Below are 13,026 nucleotides of genomic sequence, written 5' to 3'. Positions count from 1 at the left end.
ATGTACTGGCGCCGTATCTGCGATCGATGTTCTTGGAATCACTGGAGAAAGGGTCTCTTCCTCCCGATCAGAGATTGGCTTCCATAGTGGTTATCCATAAGGAGGGAAAGCCACGTGAACGCTGCGAATCTTTCAGACCCATTTCTCTGATTAATGCTGAACCCAAAATCCTGGCCAAAGTTCTTGCTACTCGTTTGGTGTCTGTTATAGGTGATCTTGTTCACCCGGACCAGTCCGGATTTATACCACATCGCAATACGGCACTTAATCTTCGGCGTCTGCATGGCGTCCTTGCGCGAGCGGGGACTCTGCGGGAGTCGGCCGTCTTGGCATCTCTAGACGCCACCATGGCGTTTGATACGCTTGAATGTCCTTATCTTTGGGCGGTCCTCTCTAAATTCGGTTTTGGGCCCACCTTTGTTCGTTGGGTACAGTTGCTTTATGCTGACCCTTTAGCCCAGGTAGTGGTGAATGGGCGTGTTTCGACCTCCTTTGCGCTTGGCAGGGGTACGCGTCAGGGCTGTCCTCTGTCCCCACTTTTGTTTGCCCTTGCTTTGGAGCCACTGGCGGCTTGGTTGAGATGGGAACCATCCTTGAAAGGTATTAGATGGTCTCCGGAATTTGAAGACCGTATATCTCTGTATGCAGATGATATACTCTTGTAACTTACCACGTGGATGTCCTATTTCGGTGGTGCTTGAGGGATTCAAGTATCTGGGAATCTTTATCACCCTAGACCCCACGCTTCGTTATGAGCACAATTTGTTGCCCCCTCTCCGACGCCTTCGGGCTGATATAGAGAAGTGGAGAAAACTCCCTCTCTCTCCTTTGGGAAGAGCGGCGTTGTTTAAGATGTCGCTTCCCCGATTTCTTTATGCGCTTCAAAACACGCTTGACGCCGTGCCAGCCGGTTATTTCCGGGAGATTGAAAGTTTACAGCGACTATTGATATGGGGGGGCCGTTCTCGTATTGCCCTTTCGAAGCTCACGCTCCCTTGGTACGATGGCGGCATCGCACTCCCAGACATCTGTCGCTATTATTGGGCCTCTCAATTAGGGGCCATCAACCACTGCACCTATGCTCATTCACTAAACCCGGCCTTTGCGATGGATAAATGGTTACTACCCGGTGGGGATTACAACAGGGCTTTATACGCGAAGTCAGCCGGCGGATCTCTTACGGGCCCCACTAAAACAGCGGTGCAGGTGTGGTATCGGGCTACGGCGGCCACGGGCTGGGCTGACAGGCTGACCCGTGCTACTCCACTCTATGCTTCGGAAAAACTTGGCTCCCTTTGGCAGTCGAAGGGATTCGATCGGTGGGACATGATTGGGATCAGCAGGGTCGATGATGTGTGGATCAAGGGTAGGGTCAAGACGTTTGAGGAATTGAATGTTGAGTATGGGCTGAATGACAAAGAATCCTTTAGATATGCGCAAGTCCGGCACGCAATCTTGTCTGTCTTTCCCCTAGGCTCGGACGTGCCGGAAGCATCCCCGCTTGAAGATCGGATACTGGATGGGTATGTCCCTGATAGCACGATCTCGCTCATCTATAAAAAATTTATTAATACCAGGATTGATCTATTGGATGGCCTTCGAGGGTTGTGGACCAATGATGGTCTGGAACTCGATGATGAAGACTGGCAGGCCGCGATCTCTTCCCCGAAAGAGGTGGCTATCCTGGCACGCCTTCGGTTTGTCCAACTCAAAATTCTGCATAGGGTGTATGTAACTGGTCCGCGTCTTGTGCGAATGGGGTTCTCGGCGGATGGATTGTGCAGGCGTGGCTGCGGTATGGTGGCCACATTTCTCCATATTATTTGGGAATGTCCTGCTGTGCTGCGCTATTGGAATCGAGTGCATGATGTAATGAGTGAGGTCACAGGTGTGCGACTAATGCCTGAAGCGCGGAGGTGCTTGTTGAATGTCTGGGAGCCGAATGACTACAACCTGGCGCAGCTTCGATGGGCGACCTTGGGTAACATGGTTGCCAAGCGTGACATTGCCCAGCTATGGGGCGCTCAGAGGCCTCCGACAGTCCTGGTGTGGAAACAAAACATGGATTGGTGCATGTTTCGAGAAAAAACTGTTTATGTTTCCCGTGGCAGGCCTGGCAAATGGGGGAAAGTTTGGACTCAGTGGAACACGTACCGTGGAGATATATGTGCTCCCCCCATATCGGAATGTAATACTGATTTATCTTCCCCCCAACCTGATGTTTCCTCCGCAGGAATATAGATGTTTTGTGTACTTCTGGTTTCCTTTCCCCCCCCTCCCCCCGATTTATTGTTTGCAATGATATCTGATTTAATTCTGTACCCCCCCCTCGGGCCGAATGGTGACACATTTCTATTGTAATGCCTTGTCTTGTTTTGTTTCTTTGTTTCCTTGTGTTTAAATTCAATAAAAAGTTTCAAAAAAAAAAGTTTAATTAAAGCATGAAGGCGCCTCTTATCACACACTGAACAAACACTAGCTCATAACACAAACTGAAGATTGTAACCCATATCTGCTCCTAGTTTGATAGTACTCCAACGAAACCAAGAACCCACTGCTCAAGTCTTAAGTGGAGAAGTGTGGCTCACCGATTAGAGCGGCAGACCCTGAGGCAGAGGTCTGGGCCGGGACCAGGGTTCAATTCCCGACGCGGCAGGGTCTTGGGCTCAATGTCGACAGACTCGATAATTCTCGCCTCGGTGCCTACTCTAATCATGGGTCCCACTCTGCAACTCTGGGCAATAGCTTGCTTAATCTCCACAATGGCCCCGAAAGCGCTAGGATGCCTGGCTTCACCTTGGGGGTGCCCAGTAGGGGGCATCTCACAGGGAAAGCCAGGAAGGGTTCCACAGCGGTATACAGCACAAGGATGCCTGAAAGGCGATAGTGCGCTTTACAAGTATACATACATTTACATTACATTTACAAGAATACTGTGAAATTAACATTCAACCATAATATAACACACCTTGATATTTTTAGTAGCTTCAAATCCATCTAGCTGGTTAAGCAGCTCAAGCATGGTCCTTTGTACTTCACTGTCCCCACCAGATCCGCCTTCCAGTCGAGACGAGCCTATGGAGTCTATTTCATCCATGAAAATAATTGAAGGTGCATGCTCTCTGGCCATCACAAACAGTTCGCGCACCATACGAGCCCCTAGGAATAAGAATAAATAATGTTTAAAAAGACCTAACATAAGACAAAGAGAAATGAGATCGAAAACTACAAGCCTTCAATACATACATTGAAATTATAGGGCTGAGCTAACCAGGTTTAGCAGAACGGTTAAAAAAGGACTATGAGAATTATGCAACACTCGTACACACACTTTAAAACAAATAACACAAACACCTAAAATAAGATAGACCTATTGGATGTGTCATTGACCATTTGCTAGCTAAAGAAAGCAAGGAAAAAGTCGAAAACAGAAGGAAATTAGGAAAATAAATCATGTTCTAAACACCAGTAAGCAAGGAAAATTGGTGCATTACATCTGAAATTTCAATTTTATTAAAAACAATAAGAAACACGGGATTATTCAACTCGTCATAAGAGATATTAAATAGAATATTTTCTAAAGATGTGGAGATCATGACCTGAACAATGGAACTCTTAAATTCTTAGTCCTTAAGGGTTGTGTCCTTTACCACAACGTAGGAAATTAATAGAGTTTAGGAATTAGGTGCATGTGTGCCGAAAACTGTTGGACTTGGCTTCGTGATTTCCTAAGCTTTTTTAATAAAACCTACAAAATGTTCACTTTTAGCTGGAGATATTTTTTTCACCCTGGGGACTTAGCTAACAAGTGAAGATAAATGCTGATTAATTCTGCTGACATAGTTAACAGAAGGAACTTGCAAACAATGACACTCAGAAGCGTGTTTATTCAATATTAATACCCTAAGAGCATCCAAAAACTATGTTCTTTCAAAGCCTACCTTCGCCAATGAATTTCTGCACCAGTTCTGACCCAGAAACTCTGATAAAGGTGCAGTCTGTGTGATGAGCCACTGCTCGAGCAAGAAGGGTTTTTCCTGTTCCGGGGGGTCCATACAATAAAACACCCTGAAATTGTAATAGTTACATTTATATTGTTAAATTGGACAAAACAGCTTGAAGGGAAGTTCAATTATGTGCTTATTTAGCTAGCTCATTGCGCTATTTCGTTACTCCAAAAAATAAATTGCATCACTAATAATCACATTACCAGCATCTCCTTAACATATGTACAAGCTTCAGAATAAACATGTTGCATTCTAAGCACTAAGAGTTTCAGAACGTAACTTTACTTTTAACTGTAGCGTGGCTGGGCAAGCATTTCTCCACGACAATAATGCGACTGCAAATGGCCAAATTAATAATGAATGGAGTCTCTATATTTAATATTTACTTTGTGACAAGACTTTCAGGGCTCGGAATATTAGCTGTCAAATCAAGCAAACAAACAAAAAGAGCTGTGCAACTAGGCGACCATTTTAGTTACTGCGCATGTCACAATTATGGCTCCCAATATCTTTCTTGAGTTGTATTTTGCATGAGCAGGAGCGCTACACTCTGTGGTACAATTAAAATGCATGAGCTGCAGGCCTACACCTGTGTTAGCAATGTGGATCTGGTTCAACGTATGTGGTCTTTTAGCTTTATCCACCAATTAGTCTCTAAATTAGTTGGTCCCAATGAGGATTTAAATACTGTGCATCATTTGCGATCTACTGCTACAGTCACCCTCACTCTTGTTGCTCTCTTTTTAGGTTTTGCTGGCAATGCGTACGAAGTACGCATGCGCTAGCAAAATCTAATGATATCTCTATGTGGGGTCGGGTATCCGCCCCCTCTTCCCATTGGCTAGCTCCATAAATGGAGGCTAGCCATTGGTAGAGGGCTCTGTCTGTCAATCCCAGACCAGATTCGGGGGCGTTCCCGAGAATTTTTCCCTTTTGGTGACGTCAGCCAAAAGCCTGTTCTCGGGAACGCCCCCGAATCTGGTCCGGCATTGAGCCGGCACCCGCCTTACTGCTCGTTTACATTGTTTACGTCGCAGCCTCGTCCTGAATAATAAGGATTACGAGGATACTTTTTTCATCCTTGTGTACAATTTAAAATTGAAGCAACGAGTTCAATAAGGAATACGAACCGAGCATACAATTTTTAAACAAGAAAACAAATCATCGTTTAGCTGAATAACGTGCGTTTTTTCTTTTTGAAATATTATTATTTTATTTAACGTTAAAAGAGAACTGTGATAGCGATACAAAATTGTTGACAGTCTAGGGAAGAACGTATTTTCCTCTTACTGATAATGTCAACAATTATTTTACCGCGCGCCCTTCCAAGATGCCCGTTCTATTTTGTTACCGTCTTCAAGGGTTCGCGCCGTGTGTCCTCTTTTTGTTTCTTTGGTGTGAAATTCACCAATGACCAGGAGGGAAACCGGAGAGGGGCGTTACTGAGCTTCGAGAGAATTCGCCGAGGAATTCAATAGGGCTGAGCAACAACACAGGTGAGAAAACGCCGGAGGAGGGTCATTTGAAAAGGCGGCGGCCGATGTGGTGGGCGAGCTTGAGAGGTAAGACAGCGCTAGAAGGGCTGTAAAATGGCGTAGGAGGGGCAGGAAGGAAGGCGTAGGTATAGTGGATCTTGCTTCATGGAGGGAAGGGATACAAGGCAGAGAAGAAGAAAACGGGGTGATGCAGAAACAGGGATGTAAGCAAAGGGTGTGGCAGTGAAGGAAAGTGAGGGGAATTTAGGGGAGGACGTATTAATGTGGGGGTAGGGAAGTGGAAGGAAGTGAAGTGAAACAAGCGGGTAACAACAGGGTAACCATTTGACAGGCAAATACTTGGCCAAAGGTGTTCACCTTATTTTTCTAATTTGCATTTCGTGAACCCTAAATATCTGGACATCATTTGTAGTTATTACTGTATTAGGCAGAACCCCATGGAGTTCAATGTGCTATGTTTGTGTTAAGCACCTGATTTGTGTGTTTGAGGAGTAAAGGTGATAAACTAACTTTCGTAAATATTTTGTACTAAGGTTTTGTTCGCTGCCAACATATAGCTTTCGATGCATTTAAATCCAGATGAAAAATTAAGCGACCCGGTGAGTGCCTTGTTTGGCAATATATTGAGATGCTTGTTTTACACGCTCCCCTGCAGACGCAGTTTCAGATCTTAGGCGCTTCTCCTCTCTCATCTGCGATTCTCCCCTGCCAGGGACTGGCCCGTGATGGCTCCCTTCGTGTCGTGTTCTGTGCTGTGAATCCGATCAATCACTCATGGCGGGCACCAAGGCCAGTGAAACACGCTTCCTCACTGCGCACAATCCCTGGATTCACCCCAGATTATTATCCCATTTACATGCAGAACGGGGTCCTTGAAACCCAAACAGATTATGGCGGCTGCTTTTGTGAGGAACAGCTGACTGCAGCATTGTACTCGCTGCGGTATCCCACTGTACATAACACGGCACCTTTCCTCTCACATACCCTGCTGTGCGTGTGTTGCTTTGTGTACAATTCTTGCTGTTTTGTGTCGTATTGTGCGAACGGGGCGCCATTGCCGTCTGACGGATGCACAGAATGATGGTAAACTACATCTTAAAATCGTACACATACAGAAACAGACCAGGTCGTGTCTTCCCCAGATGAAGGGGTGGCCCTTGCTTCATGTTTTTTGTCTATCAATGCTGTTTTATCCAAGAGCTGATGGCAGAGGGAACGTGCCAGCGCTGTTGTGGGGTTGTAGCAGGCATTGCCAGTCTGGTGAGTAGCTCCAGTGCCCAGATGTTGGCTTTCTGTTGCTTTTGTTCGCTCGGCATCACCAGACATTTGTCAGTGGCTTCATCTTGAGTGTGCCTTTAGAGTTGGTGTGAAGCCAGCTCCTGGCGTCATCTGCTTGGAATGAGTCCTGCCCCCTCACCTCTAGAAAAGGCGCCAAGCATTTTGAACTCCTGACTCTACCCCAAACCCCCTCCCAATCCCGTGCTATCTCGCTTTTTTCTCATTCTCCCTCCCACTCTTTGTCCCCCGCATTCTCTCTCCTCTATCCTCGTCTCTCTCGGTTTATTATTCTCATTCCCTCTCTTTTTCTCTCTCCCCTTTCGCTCTCCGTCCTTCTCCCCTTCCTCTCTTTTTATTCTCGGCTCCCCTCTCTCTCCATTTCTCACTATTTCTCTCTTTTCCTAGGTACTGCGAAGGTGAGCTGCTGAGTCTCAGCCGCGTCTTAAGGTCGAATTCTGCTGACTCGGTACACCTGTACACAGGCATCTTCCCACCAGGCTTTGTGAAAGGCAAAGCTGGTCCATGTGCTGTGTGCAGGGGTAGTGGAAGCAATTACTGCAAACATGGCCTCATGTGTACCTTCCGTGACCCTAAAGCCTCCCTGGGGGTGGGAGATGGGGGGTACTTTCCAGGGGTTACATAGGTGAACACAGCATTCGCCTTTTAAGAAATGCAGCGCTGCCCTGTTGTGAATAGGGGGACAGATGGTCAAAGAGAGGTGCTTTACTTTAGCACCCAGTGGTTTAGGCGCCCAGTGCTGAGCATGGGCAGAAGCTGCAGCGTGAATGGCTGAATGTAGTCAGTAGGGCTGTCATTAGTGCAATTTACCAGTGCTGGGGGGAAGGGGGCAGCACTGCCCCAGGAGACAGAGCGGTCGCGTAGCTAAAGTAGAAAGACTCAGACAGAGAACAGTCGGCATCCGAGGGCATGCCCATCCAGGGCAGAGACTGTGAAAGTAGCTCTGAGAGGAGGGCTCCAATGCTTTAGGCGCCAAATGACCTTGGGACGCAGCAGCCCAGCCTGTGAATTCCCACCCAAGACTTGCGTTGTCTTAAGTGCTCGCGGCAGAGCTATGTGTAACCAGCCGGACACAGCCTCCGATCCGTTCAACATTCAGTGCACCAAGTCCTAAAATGGTGGCGTTTGGTTTCAGTTTCAGCCCCACCGGGGTGAACAGCGCTGCTGTCCCCTCCACTACCCCTGTGACCTCCATCCCTCGTGCATTTCACACAGTGCTGGGTAAGGCTACTTACCCCACTTACTGTTTGCACCTTTCGACCCAGGACCAGATGCGCTGAGACCTCCCCCACCACCTAGTCACTGAATGCTTTACTGTGTCTTAATGCCACTGCACGTTTGCACCCATAATGAGGCCTAATTTGTTTGTGTGTGTTTTTTAAATACAAATCGAATGCTTTGTCATATCAATTTGTTTTGACTAATTTTTATCCCTACAGTCCATTATGGTTCCTTCTCATTCCTCAAAAATATGAGCTCAAATCATTTTCAGCCTGCATTAGATTCATATTTTACATATAGTCCGTCTACTGAATCTGTATACGAACTCCCGTAGATCCAAGTGTATCAACATGTCGTGCTGCTATCGGACTCAACCCAAACAATAAATCATGTACATCAGTGTGCGTTGGGTCGGCTTCATAGCACCCACTGCGGCTCCTCCCAGAATTCTTTTCTATTGAAGAGTGTGTTCAGAAGAATACATTGGTTTATGTGCGTATCATGCATTCGCCGGAGCTTCTGCTGCATTACCTATGAAGGACTCCCAGCTCTGACACCTCCTCAAAAGGGCCCCCTCCCATAGCCCCAAAACCCGCCCTGGCCCATGGTTTATGGCATCTAGTAGGTTCGTGCCCTGGAGTCCTCTAAACCCAGCCTTGAATCAGCGACTCCCGCTCCTCCTCTATTGTTTTCCCGTCCTCTTTCCTGTCTGCATCCCCTCCCTTCTCTTTCTCAGTACAGACCTGCTGCGTTTCAGCCCCCCCTCTTCATATTCTCTGTCAGGCACCCCTTTGTTCTTCATTTTAGAAAGTTCTCAGAAGTTAGAATGAATTAACATTTTACAAGACAAGGAGTGATGTCACACAACCTTTAACCTCAATGGCGAGGAATTGACATCATTTAAATGATAACATTTAAATGTCGAATTATTAGAATAACAAGGTAGTCAAGGCTGGCAGTTTGGGGAGCAGTATCCCGATGCATCAAAGCAGCTCTACCCGTTTAATGGAGGACTTCAGAGGGGCTCCCTTAGAGGTGCTGTTGCCCCCAGTAACTTCGGGGGTTCACCCTGCACACAGCAGAGCTCGTGCTCGAGTACTTATCAGCAAGAATGACATCTAGCCTTCTGCCACCAGTTCTACCTTCTATTAGCTGCTTTTCTGTGCTTGGCAGTGGTGTATGGATGGGGGTTCCTGTAACTTGATGAAAGCCTCAATAGCTTTGTGTGTTTAGAACTCTTGCTGAGTCCTTCTGCCCTGTCTGCCTCGTGATTTGTGCCATTCTGGCCTCCGTTACAATCATCCCCCCCCCCCCCTCGTTTTTGTGTCCTTCTTCCCTCTGCCTGTTTTTTTTGGGCCAATCTGCCCTCTGTTATAATTGTTTCCCCTCGTTTTTGTGTCCTTCTGCCCTCTGTCTGCCTCGTGTTTTGTGCCGTTCCTCCACCTGAACTGACCCTTTAAAATAAGGCCATGCTCCAAAAAGTACCGCAGCCCCCTGCCCTGAACAATACAAAACTGCCCCCTACCTCCGTGAAGTACTCGGACTCTGCTCCCTACCCTCCCTTGGCGCCTAAAACTGTCCCCTGCCATGCACCCTACAAAGCCTCGACTTAGTAAACTGTCCCTTCTCTGTGTGCTTCGAGGCCGTAAAATGTAAGCCTAGGCACAAATGTCTCACTGGGAAAGGCCCGGCCTATTTGGCCAACAAATTCATCCCGTATGTTCCCACACGATCTCTCAGGTCTAGCGAACAGGCTCTGTTATGCGTACCTATGGCTAGGAAGGCAAGACAGGGGTCTAGAGCTTTATCTGTGGCAGGTCCAACATTGTGGAATGGCCTTCCCTTATCTATCAGACAGTGCAGGGAACGCCTTCCTTTTAGGAAAAAATTGAAAACCTCTCTCTTTCAGAAATAAAATTCCACTCCGAGGTTAGGACAATACACAGCTAGTGTCTCTTTTGTTCGCTGAAGGTGCTAAAAGGCGCGGAGATACTCCTTCGGGAGTCGATTCCTAGCGCGGTACAAATTTGTAAATAAATAAATAAATGGTTGCATTTGTGGGGTAAAGTTTTATTCAATGTGATTTTATGTAGCGTAAACTTTACCCGAAGGTGTCAGGGCGGTTTACATAAGAACCAGTTGCCAAACCTAAGGACTTTGATTTACATGCGTTAAGTAAAAGATACAAACTGGAAAACAATTGAAATGTACTAGATGTAGTCACACAAAGAAGAGACTGTTGATTCTCGTTATATTTCTATATACATATGGAAGGGATATGAATAGATGTACTGCAAGAGTCACATAGGAATGTTAGAGTAGAAAGGTCTACTGCATATACTAGTGAATACAGTCATCTCTATATACAGAAAAAATGAGTTATATTTAGAGGGGTCGGAGTGGGACACAGTGGGTGGATGGATGCATGATGGATGGATGTATGCATGATGTATGGGTGGATGCATGGATGGGTTGTTGGTTGGATGGGTTGGTGGATTGCATAAATTGTTGAGGGATTGGCTGTATATATGCATCTATCCATCCACCCATCCACCAGTCCATGCATCTATCCATACACCCATCCATGCATCCACCAACTCATCCATGCAAGCATTACAACAAGAGCCCGCAGCTCTCCTTCGTCTCTCCTCGCCCCCCCTTCCCTGAGCCCGCAGCTCTCCTTCGTCTCTCCTCGCCCCCCTTCCCTGTGCCCTGCCCTGCTATTGTAAATGACAATGCCATTTATTTATGTTAAAAAAAACATAAATAAAAAAAATGTCAAGAGCAATGCCAATAGCTCTAACTTTAACAAAGGTAAAACCATTGCATTGTAAATGCTTGTTGCACCATGCATCCACTCATGCGAACCTAAGCAGGACTCCCTCACGTGGCCTTTCTGCTGCTTTTATGGGTCTAAAGACTCCGCTAGCACTTGCTACTCTGCTTTGCTTTCTCTAAATTCAATATCCTGAGCATGTGCAAAGGATTGATAGTTGTATTAATGTAAAGCTTCAGTTTATTTCTGGGGCTCTTCTCACTCGCCGACATGAAATAATTGGAAGGAAGGCCTTCTTCGGTATAACAGAACCTCCACTACATTTTACATTTGCATTGCAACAGAGCTCGTCAAGGACAGCTTACAGTTGTGTGTTTTTGGGACTCTAAATCTTGTTACATTTTCAGGATTGCTATTCAGCTCAAATATTTGCTCATATACCACCCAATTGTGCCCCTTTTCCCATCACAGAACTACACCAGTCTCAATCAGAAAAGATGCGATTTGCCATACCAGAGACATGACTAAATGCGCACCATACAGAATTCAATAGTGAAGCCGATAATTTCTACTTTCCAGAAGACCATAGTCTAACAGGGCTCAACCAAACAAGATTGTTGCCCAAATGTGACAACCAACCACATAACAGGACTACTAATTAATGTGAGATCTCCAAGCAATAACAGAAGCCATACACACGTAGAGGTATCATTTTCAACGGAAGACCTGGGGTATGCTGGGAAGGTGGAATTTTGTGGACCCACGCAAACTCCAGAACTTCCTTTTTTGTTTTTTTTATAAAGTTTGAGGTTTGCAGGGGGTTCTCGGTTACAGAACCTGGTGAGAGCCACACAAGTCACCCCTTCCTGGATTCCTCTGGGTGTCTAGTTATAAACATGTATAGTTTTGGTAGATTTCCCAAGATGTCGGAAGAGCGAGGATTCAAAATCCACAGTTAGGTACATTGTGAAAAAAAGGTCAGTTTACACTGTAAAAATGTGGTGGGTCTACATTGCGTTTTGGGTTGTACCCTGCCGCGGGCACTAGGGCTACCCACACAAGTGAGGTACCATTTTTATCGAGAGACTTATGGGAACTCAGAATTGAGGAGCAGCTATTATTACCTATTGACTTTCTATGCTTTTCTGCCTACCCAATGTAAGACAATGTTTAAAAAAGAAGTCACTTTGAAAAATGTCCTACAATTCGCAGGCTCGTATGGGTAGCCACAATTTCGGAAATGGGCAAATGGCTACTGTTTATAACTTTACATTTTGTTCCTATTTCGGAAATACGCAAGTGTCTTTGATACCTATTTTTCACTTTTTATATTTCACCAAATTAATTGCTATATAACCGGTGCACAATGAAAAACCACGGTAAGATGCTGCTCAGTTATTGGCTCTGGGTTCTTCGTGTTCTTGGTGAACCTGCAAGTCCACAACCAGAAGGGCCCAGCGGATTTAAAGGTATATTGCTTTCAAACTTCTGTCATACTTGGAAGTTACAGGTGAAAACGTTGGCAAAAATGGCTGTTTTTTTCCAACTCATTTTCAATTTTTCCTATTTTCAACTGGTAGTTTCTATTAAAAAAAAAAAACCTTGAAGGATCTACACAAATTACCCCTTGCTGAATTCAGAATTTTGTCAACTTTTCAGAAATGTATAGCTGTCCGGGAACCATTTTTGCTTTCACACCCATTTCTGCCACTAACTGGAAGGAGGTTGAAAGCACAAAAAATAGCAAAAATAGGCTATGTCCGAATAAAATGCCAAAACTTTAAAACAATGTGGTTTTCTGACAAACGTCTGCTTGTCCATGAAAGCTGGGAAGATGATTATTTTTAGCATCACAAACTTTTTATTGATACCATTTGCAGGGTGAAAAAACAGATGCTTTCTTCTGAAGCAGTTTTTCCCATTTTTCCTAAAAAATACAAACTTGAGATGTATTTTAGCTTATTTCTATGTCTCCTTCAGGGGAACTCACTAACCGTGGGTACCTTTAAAATCCCTATGATGTTGGAAGGAAAGGGCGCAAATTTGGCATACATACCTTATGTGGACAAAATGTTACAGGGAGCTTAGGAGGGGGGGGGGGGGGGGTTTAGCAGCGAAAGGGTTAAAAAAGATACTAGGCTCAAAGCATCTCAGAGGCTACATGCCCAACCAAAAAGGTCTAAAGAATGTACAGCCTTCAGAAATATATCAACATATATTGCTCACAATC

General features: G+C 45.6%; 1 protein-coding gene across 1 annotated transcript in view; it reads right to left on the bottom strand.

The window, feature by feature from the left end:
- Window positions 1–13,026, bottom strand: part of LOC144755784 (26S proteasome regulatory subunit 8) — a 156,388-nt gene that overhangs the window by 64,247 nt on the left and 79,115 nt on the right. The window contains exons 7-8 of the mRNA XM_078645025.1: window positions 3,942–4,068; window positions 2,969–3,159 (exon numbers count right to left, since the gene is read on the bottom strand). Of these exons, the coding sequence (XP_078501151.1) occupies window positions 2,969–3,159; window positions 3,942–4,068 (318 nt within the window). The remainder of the gene's footprint in view (window positions 1–2,968; window positions 3,160–3,941; window positions 4,069–13,026) is intronic.

This window comes from Lissotriton helveticus, chromosome 5_1 (assembly GCF_964261635.1).
Source record: "Lissotriton helveticus chromosome 5_1, aLisHel1.1, whole genome shotgun sequence".
NCBI classification, from domain to species: Eukaryota; Metazoa; Chordata; class Amphibia; order Caudata; family Salamandridae; genus Lissotriton; species Lissotriton helveticus.
Note: the sequence above shows the minus strand (reverse complement) of the source record. Positions and strands in the feature narration are given on the sequence as shown.